Source organism: Amphiura filiformis, chromosome 15, assembly GCF_039555335.1.
Source record: "Amphiura filiformis chromosome 15, Afil_fr2py, whole genome shotgun sequence".
NCBI lineage: Eukaryota > Metazoa > Echinodermata > Ophiuroidea > Amphilepidida > Amphiuridae > Amphiura > Amphiura filiformis.
In genome coordinates this window covers 57,607,697-57,630,380 of record NC_092642.1, presented here as the reverse complement: position 1 = coordinate 57,630,380, position 22,684 = coordinate 57,607,697, and the positions used below count along the sequence as shown (strand labels likewise).

Here is a 22,684-nt window from a genome sequence, read left to right as displayed (position 1 = left end):
TTCACAAAATAAAGTTTTATTTTCAAATATTTAGATCAATTTTGAATTGGATTATTTTCAGCAATTTACAAAAAAAGTTAATAAAAATTATTTGTTTTAGCAGAACATGAAGTGAAAATGATTTTTTTTGTGTGTGTCCAAAATAGAAAAAATTTGGAAGAATTTTGCAATCCGATTAAAAATATATTGTATTGAATGGTTGGCATAAAGAGAAAATGGCAAAATTAATTGATTGTGGGAGAGAAAGAGAACAGAAGTTAATTTGTATTTGTTTGTTTGTAAATAAAATGTAGATACCGTGAACCAGACGATGCACAGACACACACAGAGTGTCGTGGACCAGTAGCAAGCCGCACATGCAAGAGAACAGAGAAAATAAACAAAAACAGGAAATGTGTTAGTACATGATCAACAGTGATAACCAATATGAGAGCACAAAACTTGTACAAGATTGCTTGCATTCATTCTATTCTATTCATTCAAATTGGTTTGCATTATCTAATATTTTACTTTCTATTTCTGATATATTGTCACATTATGAAAATTAACAACATAATGTTATTGTTCATATCTAAGCTTTGTAATGTTGAAAAACAGTACTTCTATATCAGGGATCCACAACTGGTAGCGTGCGTGCCACATTCCAAATTTTGACTACTAAGGAGAAAAAGGATGTTTTTGTACCTTGATTAATCAAGAAATGATGTCCAAAGACAGCTATCCTAAGCCATAAAAAAAAGTTCAAATCCAAGAGCTTCTTGTGATGGGGGGGGCTGGGGAGTTGCCCCACCAGAAGCGAGTCCATGATAAAGTGGTGCTTTAGAATTCTCTGCATTTAAAAGAGGCACTTAAAGCAATTTAGTTGAGAACCCCTGCTCTTTAAAGTCATAATGTACGATCTTATAATATGAATTTGGTTATTTTTTTTTTCAAACCTGATTTTTTTGCATATTTGTAATGTTTACACATGTCACAACTTGCACCTAAATGGAATCAGCCAAATTTATTGTGTTTGTAGGTAAACAGAGCAAAGTTCGACATAAAGTCATAATTCAAGAAATTATGACTTTATGTCCGCCCATAGAACTGTGTGTTAAACGGCCAAAATAACAAGCAGTGTTTCTTTCACGTTACCTCGTTATTTCAGCTCAAAATGGACAGAAACCATTCCCGATCATTATAACTAGTTTTATTTCAGCATTTTGAGTATATAATGACAAATTTAAAATTTGAAGGAAATCGTACATTAAGCCTTTAAGGTTGGTCTGAACCTGGAATTATGAAAACTTTCGGGCCTCATAACTGCTAAATTATTAGTCTAAAGAATATAAAAGTATACATTTTTAGAATGGAAATGACTTGATGAATTCATCTGTGAGGTCAAATTTGGGCCAAAATGCTCATTTTTGGAGAAAATCCCAAAAACAGGTTTTTTGGCCCAAATTTTAAATGTAACGTAACAAAAAAAATTATTTGGCCAAATTTTTTTTTATTAATTTTTAGAAATAAGATAAAAATATCTAGGGACCGTTTTTTCATTTTTTTTCATTTTGACCAACTTCACCAAAAATATTTGAAATTTGGGTGAAAATCAGGGTTTTTTATGATTTTTTTGAAAATTTTGCATTTTTTGACCATTTTTGGTGCAAGTTTCTCAAAGTTGGTCAAAATTCAAAAAATAAAAAACGGTCCCTAGATATTTTTATCTAGTTTTAAAATTAATAAAAAAAATTTTTTGGCCAAACAATTTTTTGTTACGTTAGACGAAAAAATTTGGGCCAAAAACCTGTTTTTTTGGATTTTCTCCAAAATGAGCATTTTGGCCCAAATTGATCTCACAGATGAATTCATCAAGTCATTTCCATTCTAAAAATGTATACTTTTATATAATTAAGCAGTTATGAAGCCCGAAAGTTTCCATAATTCCAGGGTTAAGACCACCCTTAAGTAGAATAATTTAGAAATTACTGTTTTCTTATGTTTCTACAGCCATTTGATAGTTTCTTGCCTATTAATATATCTCATCTCAAATTAAACATTTCTGACACTGGCCTGAGTGGATTGGAGCATGTCACTTATGCCCTCCGTCAATATATAATGCTCTATTCAGTGAATACAATTGGTTTATTGAACATTTCGAAAAGATTTACTGAAGTAAAAAATATCTGATAAAAAACCTATGCTTGGTTTTAATTTCAAAATCAGAGAGAACAAATTTTCAAAATAAAAATTAAAAAATTCAAAAACCAATGATAACAACAAGCAATCAAGTAGTTCTGGTGCAGGCTATCTTAAACTTCTTTTTAGGTTTAGGAAATTTAACAGTAAGACCAATACCATATCAAAACAACATTGGGCTATACCAATTAAATTCCACACTACCCCTGTGGAAGATTTAGCTAAAGTCTTCCACAGATGGAGTATGAGTTTTGAATGGAATAGACAATTGGGTAACTTCCATTTGAAATACTCACTCCAGTTGTGGAAGATATAGTAAAGCCATAATACTGGGGGAGTATGGGTTTCATAATGATTAACCCCGACCAATTACATTTGAAAAACATACTCCCCCAGTGGAAGATATTTCCAAAATCTTCCACAGGGGTAGTGTGGATTTCAACTGGAATAGCCCATTGTGGCTTTTTGTTTCACAAGTATTTGTCATTTTTTCTGAAAATTTTTATCAAGGTTAAGCTGCAAATCTACATGTATACATGCTTCTGGGCCCTAATGCCACACAACTTGCAAATTTGTGACCCATGAAGTAACACTTTCTGATGAATTTGGAATTAAGATTCCCTACAGGATTACGGATGGTGTTCCTTATATGTGACCATCCACAACGAATCCAGTGTAGTAAAGTCGCAATTTTGAGTATCTGATAAAAGAAATTACTTGTTATAACTGCTTGGGAAATATAGGTGCTTAAAAATTGTTTTGCTCTGAAAATTTTGTTATTTTCTGTAATACTTAGGGAACAACCCAAAAGTTTGATGAAGGTAGGGAGGGGGGTCAAAAAGTCAGATTACGTTTGTAAAGAAGTAGTTAAAACATCGATCAAAGTTGATCTTTTTAGAAGGAATTAATATATACTTGTAAAAATCCAGCAAGTCCTAATTTTTTATGAAGAAAAATATTTCAAAATAAAATAGAATTATTGTTTCTTAAACGTGATCAATATTCTAGCAATGCCGCACCCCTCCACAACCCTATCGACCATAGCAACGGTCCTGTGCCCAATGAATACGGGTTGGAATTTTCTTTATTTGATACTTACTTCTAATGAAAGGACTTTCGTTTACAGGGCTTCATCAAACTTTTGGGTTGTTCCCTTAGTGGTCCATATCTCTGAATAAGCACTGGCGACTTTACACTGGGTTTGTGGTGGATGGTCACATATACAATTTGCTCTAAGAATGAAACAAATGCCTATCATAAACTTTCCTTATATTAAAATCTTCAGTTTAAGATAACCTTGCACTGATGAACTATCTTTAGATGAACTGAAAAAGGGTACTTTGATATAATACGGTTGACAAGAGGCTGCCTTTTATATTTCAAATACTAGCAAAACCATGTCGTACAACCTACTAAATTTACACTTGTCATCATGACTAAGTTAGAGAGAAGCACCACTTGCCGCCTTGTTATTTTATATTGGCGGAATCAAGTCTTGTATTTAAATGTTCAAATCAAAAAGTTTTTAATGTCAAATAATTTGGTGATGTTATTAAGCAAAGGTTGTACACCTTTATCCCGCACATGACCAATTAATCAATATTGGGTTCCACATTAAGGTCCTCTGTGCCCAACCACAAAATACACAATCAGTGTTTTGTGATGTGCTGTGCCCTGCACAAAGTGGGCAGCGTGTGAAAAAGTAAACATGATCACAACAAAACAAAGCATCACATTAGGTTGTACTGTCAGTACTAGATTAGGTCTGATGAGATTAGGCCAAGTAAAAAATAAAACATGTTTCACGTCCGGGTTTTCAAAAAAAGGAGGAAGAGGGGCTTTTTATTTTCTATTTTTATCGCAAAATTGGTGTAAATACCCATACTTAGAGCTGTTTTAGCGTACATACTATAATGCCTGGAAAAGGAGGAGGCCCTTTTTTATTTGTTGTTTTGAGAGTTACATCCCCTCTAATGATCACAAAACCTTCCTAAAGTGTTTCTTGTATCTTAACAAGTCTATAGAATGCATCCCAACTTCCTAGACATATTTTTTGAAAAGTTATAACTGAATTTCAAAGAATAAAAATATATTTGAGGAAACCTCAAAAAAGGAAGCGGGAGGGGACGTGAAACATGTTTATTTTTTTATTTGGCCTTAGGTCTAAGGCATGAATGTGTGGTTCGTACGTGTTGTTTCTTCAGAATCAATATTGATTAAATGTCACAGGAAAAAGGTCTAAGGTCTATATTCCCAAATATCTCAGGATTTTCAGCTAGAATTTAATAAGTTCATAATATGTACCCTTTTTCAGTAATTTTAAGTTTTGCACTAACATACTGGTGCCCTACTACTACTATTTAAATCAAATTTTTTATTACCAGAAACTGATTGTATTATTTTTTTCACATATTGGAAAAAGCCATCAAGCATACTTTGAAAAAAACTCATGATGAAAAATAAATACAACACACATAAGCAATTCAGATACACACCCCTACACGTACGTACACACCCCTCACACAATTGCAATGACACATTACATACCCCACATTCACACAGCCCTACATCCATACACGCACAAAGAAAATTGACACTGCACACACAATATTCTTTGATAAAATCAATAATCTTCAGCTACAAAATAAAAATAAATAAATATAAAAATAAATAAATAAATAAAAATAAATAACTTGTGCTTTTAAAATATAACAAATTTAGTAACTTATGACAAAATCTCTGAAAAATACAAATAGTTCAAATTAGATGTACAGGGGAAAATAGTGCTACAATGCTGTCTGTGCCACATTGTCAATTTTTTGCTCTTGGTATCTTTGTTTGAGTGTTGCTTCACGTTCCGTTCCACTTAAATCCTTGCATACACTTTCTGCCTACTTTGTCCTTCGATTGGTTGACTAAATATGCAAGATATATATAAAAGAAAGGAAAAACAAAAGAAAACACCCACCCCATCCATTTCAAAATTAATTTGTTCACTTTTCTTCCAATCCCCCCAAAATTGAATTTCCTGAAGTTCTGCTGATCACATCCCCTCATACTATCAACATACCTCTTGCTGGAACCAACCTAAAAAAATACAAAATTTGCGTAAGTTAGTGGAAGATGTTTCATGCAGTTTATCCGACTTACCTGGCGGCATGGATGGTGGAGGCATGAGTTGTTTGTCTCGGTCACCTCCAGCTGGGAGAGGACCCATCGGAGGTCCTGGCAGGGGTGGTGGTGGCATTAATCTGCAATGCAAGAAGAAAACACATGATTACTGTTAGGCATATCTAGGTCATTTTCAACCACAATATATCGTTTTTGGTCAAGATTTATTTTTATCCTCAAAACAAGATAAAAAAAACACAGCAGGACAGGAAGTCCATAATTCTGGTTTTGGACTAAGTAGTTGCCCAAGAGGCCTTTTTTGAACTAGCTAGTGTGTAGCACTGTTCATGTAGCTAGGAAGGATGCATCACATACTTGACAAGTCTGTTGACAGAGTTGTGCTCGTCTGTGAAATCATTTATGGTTTTTTGGCAAAAGGTTTTCAGGTTGTTAATATAAAGGTTTTCAGGTTGTTAATATACTTTTATACACTCTTAGAATCATATAGCCAATCAGAAAATCTGTTAGAAAAATATCTGGTGTGCAGAAATATTACATAATTGCACAGTTTCACATTCTACGCACTGTGCATTCATGTCTTGCAGGATTGGTTCATGTTTCTTTAAAGGTGGGTGAATTGATATTGGTCAAATTTTCTGACATTTTTAGTAGTTTGTTTGTTTTAAAAACTAGCAGAAATTCTTTGTCGTGTATAGGTTAATAAATGCATCCAATGCATGAGCCCCGCAAGAACGCATCTCAGTGTGTGTGCATTATTGAGTTCAATCGTCCAACAGGTGATACGCATTTATTAGCCTATAAATAAAAGATTCATTCACAACCACCCAATTGTTAACTACAAAGGCAATATTGAAGTGATATTATTGGTGTGTTAGACAGATGCTATAAGCTGCATGCAATCACATTGTTTCCTGCACACCTGATTTTATCAAAAGTTAAGTTAGATTAAAGCCATAATATGTAATTTGCTCCACAGCGATGCCCTCAATTTTTCTTGAATTTCTACTTTTTGCATGATTGTAATGCCCAATAGTGTACTAAAATACCATGTGAAAGACCAAGCCTGAAGTGCTTTAATTACAGTAAAATTTAAGTTCTTATATTAAAATTCTCTGGTTTTATTCTGAGTTCACCGATCGAGTAGTGGCTAACACGTCTTGTGCATGTGAGCTCATGTGTATCATTGAATCAGTGACGTATAAACTGTGTGCACATTTGCTATTAGTCTTATGTCTTATCTAAACATCCTAGTTGCGTGAAGTTCCGCTCAATAATACAATCAGCGACCTTATGCACGTATTATAGATGCTAGAATGTAACAGTTTTTGCTCATTTGTTTGGCTCAAAAAAGGGGAAAATGTAATCAGTGAAAACTAACATTTTTAAATAGGAATCTATTCTTTATGTAAATCGCATATTATTGCTTTAAAAAGATTCTCATTGCAACCCATAGGCCCTATTACATGTCATGCCACCTGTGCATTATTTTACAATCCAGTCCAACCTCTTTTACCCGGCTACTATCAAGCATTGACTGGATAAATCCAGATAAGTGAATAATAACTTCACTGAAGTGCTAAAATTGGGACAAATTATACTGAAAGATGGTATGTATGCAACATATATTCAAAGCATGAAAGTAAAGTGTCAAGATATAAAAACATCATTATTGTGCTCCAATGAAGATCACATTTGCTGGAAAACAGAAAGATCCATATACAGAGGCTTGGATAAGGGAAGTTGGAATGTACCTAAAACAATGCAAAAAAATTGAAAATGAAATAAAAGTGCCATTTAACAACAACAAGGTGCGTATCTTCCGTATCAAACAAATATATGCATTTCAAAATTCTTTTGAATTAAAGCAATAAAGAAATGTTATTTGTGTGTATACAAATAATAAACAGAATGGTATCAGTGCAGAACTATCAACACAATGTTGTGTGTACAGCAAAGTTGAGAGACACTGCCAATTTAAACATGAAAACAATTTCTTTCACAAACTGTGATGTGCAAGTATATTTCTAGAATTTTTAGGTGCGAAAGTATTTTTGAGAGTGACACTAATTCCCAGAAGTTGTTAGTTTCAAACACCAATATTGCAGCTATGTTAGAGAAGTAATAAAAAAAAAAGTACAGAAATTATTTGTGTCAATTTTGCCACAAATCGAGAAAAATCAAAATGCCACCAGTGTTTTTAATTTTAAAAAATAACACCAAATTGTCCATAAAAAGTAGAAACAAAACTGGTATTACAAGCAGTAACTGGTGACAAAATTTACAAAATATTTGACAAATTCAACATACATTTTTCGATTTCTGAAGTTCTCAAGTGTCAGATTCTTCGCAGCAATACCTTCAATATCTGAGCGAGATAAGAACCTGCCATGGATTGTAAAACGAGGAATAAAATTGTAACTCCCTCATTTCATAATTTCTGAAACTTGCAATATAGCAGTTTATGTACATAGCCAATGTGAAGGTCAATTTCGAAAATCAATAAGACCATCTTGACCGCAAGAATGTTTTCTATAATTTGAGATATCAGTGAAGGCAAATGATGCATAAATACCAAAGTTATAAAACTAAAACTGATAGAAAGTACAGATTGAAAAGTTGCACTCTATTAGCTTAGGCCAAAAAAAAAAAGGTTGTCTCAAAGCTCACGAGAAATTTAAAACAAATGCGAAATGCGATTTTTTAAATATTTTTTTATTCCCGACTTTTTTTCATGGTATTTTGAGAAAAAAGTCTGATTTTCGCCGATTTTTTCTGGAAAAAACTATAAATTTTTTTTTTTTTTGAAATAAAAAAAATTCCGCATTTGTTTTTTGTCAAATCGTGGGATTTTACAAACGCGCGCGCAAGCTTTGATACAAACCTTTTTTTTTTTTTGCCTTATGCGTATGACAATAACCTTATTCGTTATTGTGCTGCAGATAATGGGGCTTGCTACGGTATACATTGACCCAGTGTTGACGGAAAACTCATGATATGCATGATGTGGACAAACCAATTGGGTTCCAATTTTTCAATTTGTACCTTCCATCCATTTATTGCTGTATCATTTGCCGTCACTGATATCTCAAATTAAAGAAAACATCCTTGAAGTCATTATGGTCATCATCCCTTACTTTGGCTGTAAGGTCATGATTGTGCTGAATGTTTATTGTTTTAACAGTAAAGGTTGCGCCAGTTTCATTTCCTCATATGGGCAATTCCATGTTACTCGCGTTACATTTTTGATAAAATCAGCACATTCAATGTCATATAAATACAATTGAACAAGGAGTTGGTTTATTCATCTTCTCTCCACATGTACTTACTGACCCAACGTATCAAATCACATAAACTTTAATTTTGTAAATAACTAGATGAACATTTATTAGCCAAAAATGTGATTGTGACTCGCGTTACGAAAAATTACACCTTCAAAATTAGGCTTTTACTTGTTCAATATTTCTCCTCAAACAAACAGCTGCAGACAAAAGTTTATACCACTAAGTAATTACCTTATATCTCAGCTGTATTACAGAAACAAACACCAAGTATATTTGAGATTGGTATTTTTAAAATGGCCAACTTTAGCTAAATTGGTGTGTGACTCGCGTTACGTGACTCGCGTTACGCTCACTATTTTGATTAAATGGTCCCACTTTGAAAGCTGTAAACACGCTCAATTTCATTTCCATTGTGGTCAGTTTTACTTTAGCACTATAAAAATACTGTAATTCAGCATTAAAAAGGACCCTCTCCTCTGGGGTGGGGTGGTGGTGTGGTGGGGTGGGGTGGTGGTAATGGGGGCTAATGGTGGAAATTTAAAAAAACTGGCAATTTGAATAAGAATACAATTTTCATATACATTTATTACATAAAATGCATTGAAAAACTGTATGGAAACATTCATATACACCAGGCACAAAAAGAAACTTGTCAGTTATAGTCATCCTTGCTGTTCAACAACCTGATCATTTTGGATTATTCTGAAATATACATTTTGTTAATTGGACTTTGCTTTTTCACTTGACACCCTGTGCGTAAAAATTGAACAAGAATTGACCACGACATGCGCCTCCAAACTCTCAAACCCCAAAATTAAAAGTTGCAATTTCAACGATTTTCAATGGGATGCATCGTTGTGTTGTACACAAGCACCACGGGCCGATCAATAAAGCACACAGTTTAACAGGCACAATTGAATCGTTAAAATTGCAACTTTCGATTTTGGGGATTTGGAGGCACATATCTTGGTCAATTCTTGCTTGATTTTCATGAACAGGATGTCAAACGAGAAAGCAAAATCCAACTAACAAAATGTATATTTCAGAATAATGCAAAATTATCAAGTTGTTGAACAGCAAGGGTGACTATAACTGATGAGTTTCTTTTTGTGCCTGATGTATATGCAAAACTGATATAGACCATTTAAGGTTTGCAAAATGGGTTCCTAAAAATTTTCCATATGTGCAAAGAGGGGTAAGGATTTTTTGGCAGGCCGAGAAGAGGATCAAGCAATTTATGGCAGGCTGAGAGGGGAGGTCTGCTTATTGCAGAGCCCCTAGGAGCAAAATATAAAAGGCCGTCGCTGATCAATGCGGAACACATTCCTCAGACTTGATTTATTTATCTTCTCTTTACATGTATCAAATCACGTAAACTTGTAATTTGTGAATAACTCTATGTAACGATGTAACATTTATTGGCAAAAATGTGGTTGTGACTTTTGTTACTAACATTACCCCTTCCATGAGCTTTTACTTTTTCAATATTTCTCCTCAAACAAGAAGCTGCACACAAAAGTTGATACCACTAGGTAATTACCTTTTACTGCAGCTATACTACAGAAGCAAACATTAAGTACATTTGAGTTTGGTAATTTTAAAATGGCCAACTTAGTGCGTGACTCGCGTTACGTTACATGACTGTTACACTCACTATTTGATAACACAGCCCAATTTGAAAGCTCTAAACATGCTCTATTTAATTTATATTGTGGAATTCAACTTTAAACATGTTCTTCTGTTGTGGTGTTAATTGGAGAAACTGGGGTGGAATGGTGATAGTGGGTGTTTATAATGGGTGTTTATAATGGAAAGTCAAATTGTGAATTTGAATTCACAGATGGGGATAAAAACGGTTTCCAGTCCTGCAATTTGTTAAGTGATGTACAATAATTATGAGTCCTGGGGAGGGTAAAATTGGGAGGGAGAAGTTTTAGTGATTATTTATGGATTATTTTCTAGCCCTACTGTAGAGAGCTGTATAAATATGTGTGACTCGCGTTACAATATTGTGACTCGCGTTACATTGTGACTCGCGTTACCATTTTGAATAGTCTGTCTCTGGTGGTACAATTGTAGCAAACCAAAAACCTTATGAAATAATTATGAGTTATGACCCAAACCATGAGGAAAATGAAAGGGAACATTTATAACCCTTTAGATTTTTTACTGCATTAAAAAGTTGTTCTTTTTGTGACTCGCGTTACATGCTTAACATTATACAACTTGCCGTGCCATCCTGACCATTACCAACAAAGCTTCCTAATTTTTTAATTTTAATTTTGACAAATAATGTATCAAACAACACTATCACAAAAAAAGAATTGTTTTTGTTCAATATATTAATGAGAAAAAAAATTAATTACTTTTGACTGTCTGCTATTAACAAAATGTAAGAAAATACATTAAACCCTTCAAATCAATGAAAAAAAAATACTGCAGCTGATATTCATTTGAAAATTTCTTTTTTGTTAACTTTAAAGGGTGTATAATCAAAATATATCATCAATCATTGCCAATTGAAAAGTTCATATTTTTGAAAAAATGTCATTTTAACATGGAATTGCCCATATGGTATATTTTGTACCATATGGAAGCCCATGGCAGAGACATTCTTGCAATATGAAACAAATATTATCCGTCTCCCAAGGTGAAACTTAATTTTGATGAGAAAAAGTGGGGTATGAGGATGTCAATCAGGGTGTAGACCCAACTTTAAATGATTCAAAAGGCTCAAAACATGTGCCTTTACAAATTCTGCTACAAGCTAATTACTTAAAAAAACCTTGCAGCTAAGTGTTTGTTTATGTTACATTAGCAAAACAGCACAAAAACATTATCTGAGACACAAAAATAACAACTAACCTTCTATCATCAATATCTGGTGCCCCTGCCATTGATGTTGGTGGCTGCTGCGGAGGTTGTCCCTGATGCGGAGGAGGTTGTCCCTGGTGCGGAGGAGGTTGTCCTTGGTGCGGAGGAGGTTGTCCCTGGTGCGGAGGAGGTTGTCCCTGGTGTGGCGGAGGTTGCCCCTGATGAGGCGGAGGCTGGCCTTGATGAGGTGGAGGCTGGCCTTGATGAGGCGGAGGCTGGCCTTGATGAGGCGGAGGCTGGCCCTGATGAGGCGGAGGCTGGCCCTGATGAGGTGGAGGCTGACCCTGATGTGGTGGAGGCTGGCCTTGGTGATGTGGCGGAGGCTGGCCTTGGTGTGGAGGTCCTTGTCCTTGGTGTGGAGCCTGCTGTTGCTGCGGAGGTGGCATCCCTTGCTGTTGCTGTACTGTGTTGCTGACTAAGCTGGATGGAGCACCTACTGAGATTAGTCAAGTGGGAGGGCCATGCTAAATGGGATAGGGGAGGAAGAGATAAGTGTTAGACAATGCCGATGTAAATCAGATAAATAACTTTGCTTCTGTTATGTATCAATCTTAATCTTGCTCACACCAGCAATTATTTTCTTGATTATTTGTGACATTTGAAGAGGGAAGGTGGACTCTGTATCACCAACATGTATCAAAATGATTGGAACCATTGACTTGTCATTTTGAAGAAAGGTAGCAAAGAAAATTTGGCTAAAGCAGGATTTGAACCGGTAGCCTTTGGTTTGCGAGACCAGTGCTCTACCATCTGAGCTATCCAGCCCTATGATGGACAGTGATCCCAATATCTTTACTTGGGCACTGGTCAGCATTGCCCTCCTCCCTTGTCTTATAATATCATTCTTGAAAATACTGATCAATGTTGCAAAAGAGCAACTTCAGATTTTTTGATTTTTTTTTAACAGAAGCAAAATTATTTCAGGGCAAAAGTCAACTTGCTGAAAATATACCAAAGTCATTAATTAGTTAACTGTAACAAAAAAATGAAAAGCGTGCATGCTGAAACTATTTAAACTGGTTTTTCGTATCACTCGAGCAGTCCCTGTAACAACCTTCACAAAGCTGCCATCAGTTTGAGTAATCCTACTATATTTGGTTGAAACAATTGCTGCGTATGAAACTGGTAGTGGGATGCAAAATGGTGGCATGTAAATAATTTTGAGACACTATCATCTATGCAGTGTATACATGGCTACTTGGAGAGTACCGATGGCGAATAGTGACATGAACAGCTCAGCCGTTCATTACCTCATAAACGTTTTGCTTCGATATGGTACGGCGCTATTTAGTAACCTTTAGGAAAAGTTTTAAAAGTTATTTATGAATGAAAATCAGTAAATAATTATCAAAACAAAAAGGATGGTATGCAACAGAGAAGGTAGACTGACAAATATATGAGCAAACAAACATAAAAACAAACAAGCAGGTAAAATGTTTGGATCCTAAGATGCATAAAAACAATAGACATGCTAATATTTTTATCTGCAATAGCCTAGGAGGAAATTTTGGAAACACAAAATGTTAATTAATTTGTACAGAAGTGGTAAGCAGATAGATCTATGTAGACTCAACAAGTACACCCAACAAGCACACATATATGCACACCCCCACACATACACCCCCACACGGAAGCTAGAGAAGATGACAAGCTTGAAATCTATGCTTAAATTTGAGCGTGAAAAAAAGGATTGGGAAAATGGTTACAGGGACATCAGTCCCAAGTAGGTTGTGTGCTTTTATATTGCGGGAAATGCTATCAGTTACTTGGCATCAATTGTAAATGGCCTTTGACCTTCAAAAATACAGACAAAACAAAGTTATTCACAGGTTTGTATGGTTTGATTTGGTATTAACATGTCCATCCTTCCAAGACTATTCATGCAACCCAATGTCTGGCCATTTTTCAGCACAACAATGAATGATGTTGAAAACATTTCAACTTCCTGAATCATCCAACACAATGGCTGCCAACATTGGAAAGTCACAATTCTGGACACCAGGCAATGTCATCCAAGTTGGGATTTGCTGGGGGGTAATATCTAAAACCTTAAGAGGGTGTGCATTTTTATTAATTCCAGCAAGATGTTATGCTGATGAATTTGATCAAATGGTTGACATTTTCGCATTCTCTCAAATTTCCTGAAATCTGAAATGTCTGTTTAGCACACACACACACACACACCGGGTCAGTCTACTTTATATACTCGGATGGTTAGGAGGTTTGCAACACACATCTTTCAGTCATAAGGTTTTTCCAATTTGGAATCGGACAACCTATAATGAAACCGAGGAGGACAGCCACAGGGTCAAAGGTCATGACATTATATCCAACCTGGTATCCTAGCAACCCTTCCTCAGGTTTATCCTCTGGTAGCTCTTCCCTGAATCGCCTCTTCTGTGGCTGGGTCTGTTGCGGTGGCTGTGGCTGTTGGTCTTTGGGTGGTAGCAAGCCTGGTTGGTGTTGGGGCAATAGGCCTGGTTGTTGCTGTGGTTGTTGTTGCACTATGGATGCTGAGGTGCCTGGGATACCTGTCCCTGATGTAATCACCTAGAAACAAGAGGACAAACAAAGGACATTGATTACAGGGTTAGCGGTGACCTGCTGAGTCCAGGGCTACAAATTGGCAAATAAAGGGGTCCAGGCATCTAATTCTACACAGACCTACAAAATTAAGGGGACCAAATCATGGGGACCTGCTAAATCATAGAGTCCTGGACTCCCAAGACCCCTTAAAACGCTACCCCTGATTGGTTATATTCTTAATCTTGGTTTTATGAGTTCATGCTCCAAAATATAAATGACCTTACCACACCTCTTCTAAAAGCAAGATTTGCAAACCAAGCGCTCATTAATGTCATTCAAGTTTTAGTCATATAAACAGAGGGATTACATAACAAACACTGACTCCCTGTTTCTACAATTTTTCAATTATTCTTATTTCAGAATACATATTTTAACTAGAATTATGGGATTCATAATTAAGGTGGTCCCACAAAAATGTATGTGCATTTTTGTAAAAATATTAATATTCGGAAATATGTAAATAACATTACACAAAACTACATAGTACATCAGGCCATCATATCCTTTCGCCATAAAAAATTTGAAGTTGATTGGTTATTGCGTTGAAGCTGCACAGTGGTTATGCTTCAGCCCGGACAGGCAGTCAAACAAACAACCAGACAAAAACAACAAATATATACAAGACTTTGATGCAGTTCTCTATGAGTAAACTCTTCATTCACCTAGTTGAATTTTCTCTCCCCAAGAATCTTGCTGAAGTAAGAATAATCAATATCCATCTCTTCAACATACCTGTTGAGCTGCATAAAGTTGAGGATGTTGTTGCTGTTGATGCAATTGCTGATGAAGCTGCATCTGCTGCTGAACTTGCTGTTGTATCTGCTGCTGCTGTTGTTGCTGCTGCTGCTGTTGCTGCAATTGCAACTGCTGTTGTTGTTGCTGCTGCTGCTGCAATTCCAGTGGAGGTTGCACCGGGGCTGGAACCGGTTGTGGTACTGGCTGTGGAATGGACTGGATTGTCTGTAATCGTACCAAACCCCCTTGTGGATGAGCTGCTAGGATTTGTGTGTGCGGTTGAGCGATGACATGTTGTTGTACTGCAGCAGTGACAATACCTTGCTGGTGCTGTAGATGAGGGTACGCCACGCCAACATGGGTGAGCCCTGCAGCACTTGCTGGTACTTGAGGTGCAGCAGATATAACTGAAAGATTATAAGAGGGCAACTGTTAGATTCAAATATAAGCAAGCTTCCTAATAGTTTATCCAAAGATACCTGGAACTTAATTGACAAGACCAGGATGCACAAGCATATCGCGCTAATGAGCAGTCTCTGCCCAGCATGTACACAACACATATACTGCATCTGACAAAGGTGAGGAGAATGGTTACATCTTGTGTGGTATAAGCATGTCGGTGGGATGGTAAAACACTATCAAACCATAGTATCTGATGGTAAAATTATTCAGGGATGAAAACAAGCACTGACATAACTTCCTGACGCTGCTTTAACATTTCATGAAAATGTGTATTTCCCTCAAAGCAAATTCCTGAAGATTTACATCTCTGATTATTGCATGGTAATCAACCAATGAACTGTCTAGAATTTATTTCTTCTCAACTTGGGAGAGCGGAACTATGACTCTCTGGGTGGAAAGAATGGGCTGTTCCAGTTGAAATCCCCACCATCTAAGGAAAACATGAACTTTATCTTCCACAAAGGTAGTATGAGTTTTAATGGGTGACACCATTTGAAATCTACACTCCCTGTGTGGGATATAACGGGCATGTCTTAGAGTAGGGGTATGGATTTCAACTGAACAGCCCAACGGACAACTAAGCAATGCATCTGACAGTCATACTGTATAGTAGCATAATTTAGCAGTATTAATTGTTTGTGACTTGTACTCTTCTGAGCAGTTTGTGAAGTTTCTTATATGTGTGATATCAAAAAAATACACAAAATATTGTTGCCGCTTTTTAATTCACGGTACAGAAATCACAAAAATCGTAAACGATATAAACCTCTCAGCAACTTCCTGCTATGCGGTATGACCAGGGACAGGCGATTTGCGCGGAAAAAAATAATTGCGCAAATCATGTATCCCTGCCCATAGGAAAAAAAAAAGCCAATTGCGCGGAATTGCACGGAAAAAAAGTTCCGCGCAAATCGCCTGTCCCTGGGTATGACTTATAAACAACTACCTGATTCCTATTGCTGCAGACCCCAGAGATACAATGCTGCCCATCTACTTTCTTTGTACCAGTGCAGTACCAATCCAGTACCAGTGTGTGTACTGTACATGTAATTCTAATGTGCATACGGTACTAGAGTACCAACGAAGCAGCTGGGCAGCAGTGCACATCTGAGGTGGCAGCAATTGGTATCTGGAAGTGTATAAAATACAACCCTACCCATGACCCATTCTTACTACTTTGCTGCGCTATTGTAGTTGTGTACGGCGTTGTAACCGCCACTGACGCAACCTGTGCCACGCCTACTTGTTGAGCTATGCCAACTTGTTGTCCTCCTTGGCTTGGTATTGCACTGACCATACCCGGTGGTGGGATGGTGATTCTGGGTGGTAGTGCCACTCCTAGTGCTTGAGCTACTCCTTGTTGTGTAAGCTGTGATGGCTGCCCTGCTTGCACCTGCTGTACAGCAGTCACCTGCTGCTGTGGGCCTGGGTGAAGTATTGTTGGCGGTGCTATACTACGCATTTCTGAAACAATATTGGATTACCATTATATAAACTGAGCTCAAAAAGAAACTTATAATTTTTCACAAGGTCATATCTTGAAATCCTGTCCATCAAATTGAACCAAAATTACGCACAGATTTACTTCAATACTCTACTCTTAACACATGTCAGTAACCAAGCAGTTATCCAACTGACACAACAGCAAAATGCACTGACATGGGACAGCTTCCTGGACCACATTCACAGCTCAGCCCTGTTTTATGAAAAAAAGTGTATGAAAAGCAGAAAGCAGCACCGTTTTATCATCTGTGCAAGGATCTTGTGTGCATTCTCGCAGATTTTTGTCCTGGGTGCCAAATGTTGGGCTGTGAAAGTGAAGGAAGTCCAGGAAGCTGTCCCATGACAGTGCATTTTGCTGTTGTGTCAGTTGGACAACTGCTTGGTTACTGACATGTGTTTTGAGTAGAGTATTAAGGTAATCCTGTGTGTAATTTTGGTTCATTTTGATTGACAGTATTTTAAGATATGACCTTGTGATTCACAAGTTGTAAAAGATAATAATAAGTTTCTTTTTGAGCTCAGTTTATGTATGACAATATTTTGTTAAGAAAAATACTTTCCATATACAAAGATGTTAAGGAAAACTTGCAAATATTATGGAACAACCTCATGTACTTGTACAAAATATCTAATGATGCCTAATGGAGGCTTATTTCCATTGGGGTCCAAAGTTAAAACAATTAAAATATTAACCATCATGAGTACATGAAGTACACTTACAAATAATTCTATTAACAAGATTTATAACGCATAACAGAATTATTGATGAATTATTTGATTAGGGTTTTTAACTCTGTTTATATATATACTTTGTGTTACTCCCCCATTGGATGTTGTGTCATATTTTCCCTGTTTTTAACTTTAGAATTATTGATTGCAAGAGTTAATGCTACTTATGAAAGTCTTTATTGTTCTTTGAATTGAGTTTTGATTTGTGATTGGTTTAATTGGCTTTGGAAGATTATTCCAGTCTTTGATACTGATAATGTATTGCATTCTTGCCTATTAGCCTGACGAATCTATAAACTGTCGTATGGGCATGAAACTTGGTGGGTACAGACAACATTTTGAGCCAAAATTTTGGAAGGTCATTTTGGGGTCATCCGAGGTCACCCATGGGTCATTTGAGGTCAAATTAGTAAAAACTGTTGTATGTGCATGCAACTTGGCGGGTACAGACAACTTTTAGAGCCAAAATTTTGGAAGGTAATTTTGGGGTCATCCGAGGTCACTCACGGGTCATCTGAGGTCAAATTAGTCAAAACTATCGTATGGGCATGAAACTTGGTGGGTATACAGTCACCATCAGCCAGGTAATCGTGCCCAGCCGAGAACCGCCAAATACGGGTAACCGCCTAGTAATATATAAACTCACTGATTTCATGTACTATATCCACATAAATCTGTGAACAGTTGAAAATTATCTGAAAGGTATGAAGCTGATGTTCCATTGAATATTTTAAAAACATGGTTCACTTTCAGTTGTATTGTATACTCCATAATTTACGTCTGTCAAGTTCCTGTTAGCTTATGAATGTGCAGGAGTCAAATTCAGTTTGAATCGATTTACTTTATCTGCACAATTTATTTTTACAGATTTTACAGATGCCTATATTGCAATGTTTCTTTCTGAACCTCAATGGCTAAATTACATTGTCATTCACTGATATATTGTAGGCATAGACGGTAGACTCTAGAGCCAGCTTAGTTGTAGAGACTGTTCTGCCTAGCCTTCCCTGGTAGGGATTACTCTAGGAGGGTAGTATCGGCACAGGGACCATGTCTAAGGCATCCTCTACCTTCTTAACCCTCCATACATCTTTATACACGGGAGTTGCATAGAGCAAGTGATATGCAGATATATTCACCACTGCCCCAAAGATTTGTTATATGAGCATTAATATGCCATTTCAATCATAATATAGCTCATGCTTTAAGTAATTCCTATTCATAATGTAAGTGTCCAGTGAGTGGCCTATCATAGCGCCTTCTCTACTTGCTTATATACCATGAGCATGGTTTCCTTGCACTTACCAGACAAGAAGTTAGTAAATTCTTTAAATTTGTTTATATCGACAAGAAAAAACCTGTTTCCACCTTTTCCACATTGAGTCACTGCAAGCATGCTACAAATTGGCAAGTATTGAACAGCTGGTTTTGGAAGCTAAACATCTCAGCATGTTGCTTTAATTCACATGTGTGTTTATTAGTATAATACATTGATCAGTTACTGCATATCCAATGGTAATTTTATTTTCTCCTAGACTCGACCATACATGTCAAATAAGTTACTCTATATTAAAAGCATCATGAACTCAACAGGAATTATAACTTCCCATGTATCTTATGCTCTATCACCTCTATTATGTATTGATATGTGAAGATTTCACATACACTCAAACTCAACTAGCATTCATTTACCTGGGTGTCCAACAGGAGCTACAATGCTGCCAACTGCAGGGACTTGAGCTGTTATCAACTGACTCTGAAACTTGTTGTATTCGACATGGATCTAAGGCAAAATCAAAATTAAAGCAAACATTTTCATACATAAATAGACAAATATTAATTTGCAATTACAAAAGGTTAATTCAACAACAAACCTACAAATTATTTCTGGAAAAAGCAACCAAAAACGAAGATTGTCCGTCTATTAAGAAGAGCAGGCTATCTAGCCATCCTTGTGTGTTTGATGTGTGTTGGCCTTCAAGCCAGCTTGCACCAACCTCTAAATATATGTGATAAAATCGGTTCCAGCCAGATCAAAGTTGGCAATAATGAAAAAAGGGCAAAAAAACCTTGAATTAAGCAGAAATCTGCAGTATTCTTTATGTGCCACATAGTGCGTAAGCCTCAAAAAGTTTAGTTGGAAACAGAGCACTGCTTGTATGCCAATTACAAAGAGTGAAGAATTGAGCCTCTCATTTGCTGTACAGTATTTTTGTCTTAGTTCCCTAATTCTGCTCACCTCAAGAGCTACAGAAAAGCTTTTCATAAACTATACACTAAGTATTTTACAACATACTATGATCAGCTCATAACAGGCAAGAATTATTTGGTTTATGTAACTTGTGAGTCAATAAATTCACGACTTACGCCCTTGTAAATACACAAAAGCACATGTCAGTTACGCTATACACAAAGCAGCAATCAGGTAGGTGCTGAGCGCAGCTAGCTAGGTGTATGCTATTCTATATCAAATCAACAATGTTATGAGTCCCGCCTGTTACGAGATGATCAGAGTCCAAGTAGTAATTCTACAGTGCCACTTGGAAGAGGTCAATGATACTCAAGTTACTTATATTACCGTGTCGTGTGGGGGCATGGTGGCGCAGCGGTACAGGCTCTACCTCGCAATCGGAGGGTTCCGAGTCTAGCCCCGGCGATGCCATCGTGTTGTGCACTTGGGCAAGGCACTTTACCTCACTTGCCTCTCTCTACCCAGGGGTGAAATGGGGAGCTGTTAGGGATATTGTCCATTGAGCGCCGCCTAAAGGTATGAGCATGCCTTGGGCATTGTATGGCAGCTGACATATTCTAACGACGGCGGAATAAATGTAAAGCGCTTTGATACATGTGAAAGGCGCTATATAAATTTTTATTCCTTTTTCAGGCAATGGTTGAGACCCAATTCCCCCAAATATTTTCTGAAACTGAGCAACTTACTGTTTGTATGAGATTTTCACATAATTTCTTTGCTGCTTGAAGACCTTCCATCTTTGGATGTGTGACATGAAGGTAGAGTGCCTCAAATGCCTCACGACCTGACGTAGGCTCCAAGAACCCTGAGCCTCGCCCTCGTAAAGTTACTGTTGCGCCGGTTTCATTTCGTATGTGTTGCAGGAATGAACCCTGAAACAATATGGAATAATGAATAAAATAGAATCACTTTCAACACAGTTATATATAGCTAGGGTTTTAAATTGTCTTATTTTATTCATATAATTCTTGTGACAGCAAGTCTCACCAGTTCTTTTAATCAGTTTCATGCCCAACTTTTTTTCCATAGTAAAATAATGTGCTTTACTGCACTCATAGACAAGAAAAGGCATCATTAAGTAATCATTAAGAAAGCTACAAAACACATTTATAAATAATACTCACCGATGGACCATAGATTTTGTCTTTGACTACAAAAGAAGGATGCACATGCTCCAGACCAACAAAAATTTTCTCTTGAATAAAATGCTGAAAAGAATTCAAACAAAAAGTGAATATTTTGATAACCCACCAATTCTTAATTATCCTATTCTATTACCTCCACTGTCCGTCCCTACGCTCACGATTATTAGTATTTACATGGTAGCTGTATGTGAATGTAATAGAAAATTGACTATTGCACAATTCACACCTATTTGGACAATTTATTTTTGGCTACGACCTTTTAAGAAATTGAATCCCATTGAATCCTACTGACTGACCCAACCCCCAGGAGGGGACCTATGGCCAATCAAACAACAACACTGGTAGACTCCTGATAGTTTGTATCTACCATTACCCTTATTCAAGAAAGTAACCACTACTTGTTTCCATCCATGGGTCCACATCACTCATAATTCTAACAACACAAGGAACTCTGCCCTCTACCCACTGTGACTTATTCAAAAAACAACCGATAGCTTGTGATACGAAAGTTAGAACGTGGAATGATTTGCGCTCATGTAACGTACCTTGTTTGGTACATGTACACGGTTGGCATGCAGGTCCCAATATCATGCATATGAATAAAAACTTCTTCCTCAAGTTAATTATTGTCTCAAAAATATGAGGATATTATTCTTGACATATTAGTGACACCATGTGCTACATTCCTTCATCGATTCATCATGACTTTACTCACGAAAAACATCATTTTGTGCCAATTTTTCTCGAGTGATCGCCAGACATCGCACAGTCCCCATTGTAAATAGGTGATCAACATGTGTAGTGCTGGGCTCACATGTTCAAGAACCGGAAGGGTATCACCATCAGTTTGCAATGACAAGTCAACCTTTGCAAATCGGGAGATGGATTGATTTGCCCAGCACTGGATTTTCTCAAATCTTTAATCACCGACGCAGTTGGCAGTTGTCAAAACATCTTTGATCAAACAAGGTTGCAGAATTAAACGGACTCATAATATGGTCGGAATTTGTATTTCAGCGCCTGTGTTTCCGGTTAAAAGTAAGCAAACACTTCAGCTAAGATACATAAATGTTAGCCAAGCTAAATTGAAGCCAAACGGGACAATCTAAAAAATTGTTTTGCTGCGTCTTAAAACTGAAGACGCTACGACTATTCACACATTAGCTATCGTGTCATCGTGGATAGTAGATAGATTTCTCGATCAAACTGTGACTTACCCCTGATGGTAGTGATTGTGTAGGCTGTGTAGGTAGTGACATCAATGGAGGGGGTGGTTGACTTAATCCAACAGGAGGGGGTACAGCTGTCAATCCCCCTGCTTGTGTTGTTATAGGTGTTGTTACTGCTCCTGGTATAGGGCTACTGAATCGACTCTTGCCACGTCCTTTGGGTTTGATGTTGTCGCCTATAATTTGCTTTATTCTAAACACAGCACCTACAAATAGATACATATATGATTGGATTTCATTTTTCCACTGGATCAATGTTTTTAACAGTTCACCTGAAGAATTCTCAACACATATATTGAACCCTCAGGTCAAATGAATAAATCTTCTGAAATTAAAGGAATACACACCATAACTTGTTCCATTGGTTGACACTATGAGTCTTATCACCCAAGGACTCCTTTTCAAGACAATTGGTAGCCAGAGGATGTTTAAAGACATTCCCACAACCCAATGGGGTTTCTGACCTTGTATGTCTGGCTTTTATACACATGTGGTACAGTTGATTATACCTTGCATTGGGATTGTGTGCAAATATCTGATGTTTTCATCCTATTATTTAACATTCAAAACATCGAGACT

General features: G+C 36.8%; 1 protein-coding gene and 1 non-coding gene across 2 annotated transcripts in view; both read right to left on the bottom strand.

Annotated features, from left to right (window-relative positions):
* LOC140172020 (uncharacterized) overlaps positions 1-22,684 on the bottom strand; it is a 41,370-nt gene that overhangs the window by 8,104 nt on the left and 10,582 nt on the right. Inside the window, exons 7-16 of the mRNA XM_072195368.1 lie at positions 22,094-22,311; positions 20,856-20,939; positions 20,418-20,603; positions 19,173-19,263; positions 16,422-16,712; positions 14,784-15,193; positions 13,685-14,015; positions 11,457-11,898; positions 7,618-7,692; positions 5,329-5,429 (exon numbers count right to left, since the gene is read on the bottom strand). Of these exons, the coding sequence (XP_072051469.1) occupies positions 5,329-5,429; positions 7,618-7,692; positions 11,457-11,898; positions 13,685-14,015; positions 14,784-15,193; positions 16,422-16,712; positions 19,173-19,263; positions 20,418-20,603; positions 20,856-20,939; positions 22,094-22,311 (2,229 nt within the window). The remainder of the gene's footprint in view (positions 1-5,328; positions 5,430-7,617; positions 7,693-11,456; positions 11,899-13,684; positions 14,016-14,783; positions 15,194-16,421; positions 16,713-19,172; positions 19,264-20,417; positions 20,604-20,855; positions 20,940-22,093; positions 22,312-22,684) is intronic.
* Trnaa-cgc (transfer RNA alanine (anticodon CGC)) lies at positions 12,158-12,230 on the bottom strand. Its single transcript has one exon. It is a non-coding gene; the product is annotated as a tRNA-Ala (tRNA).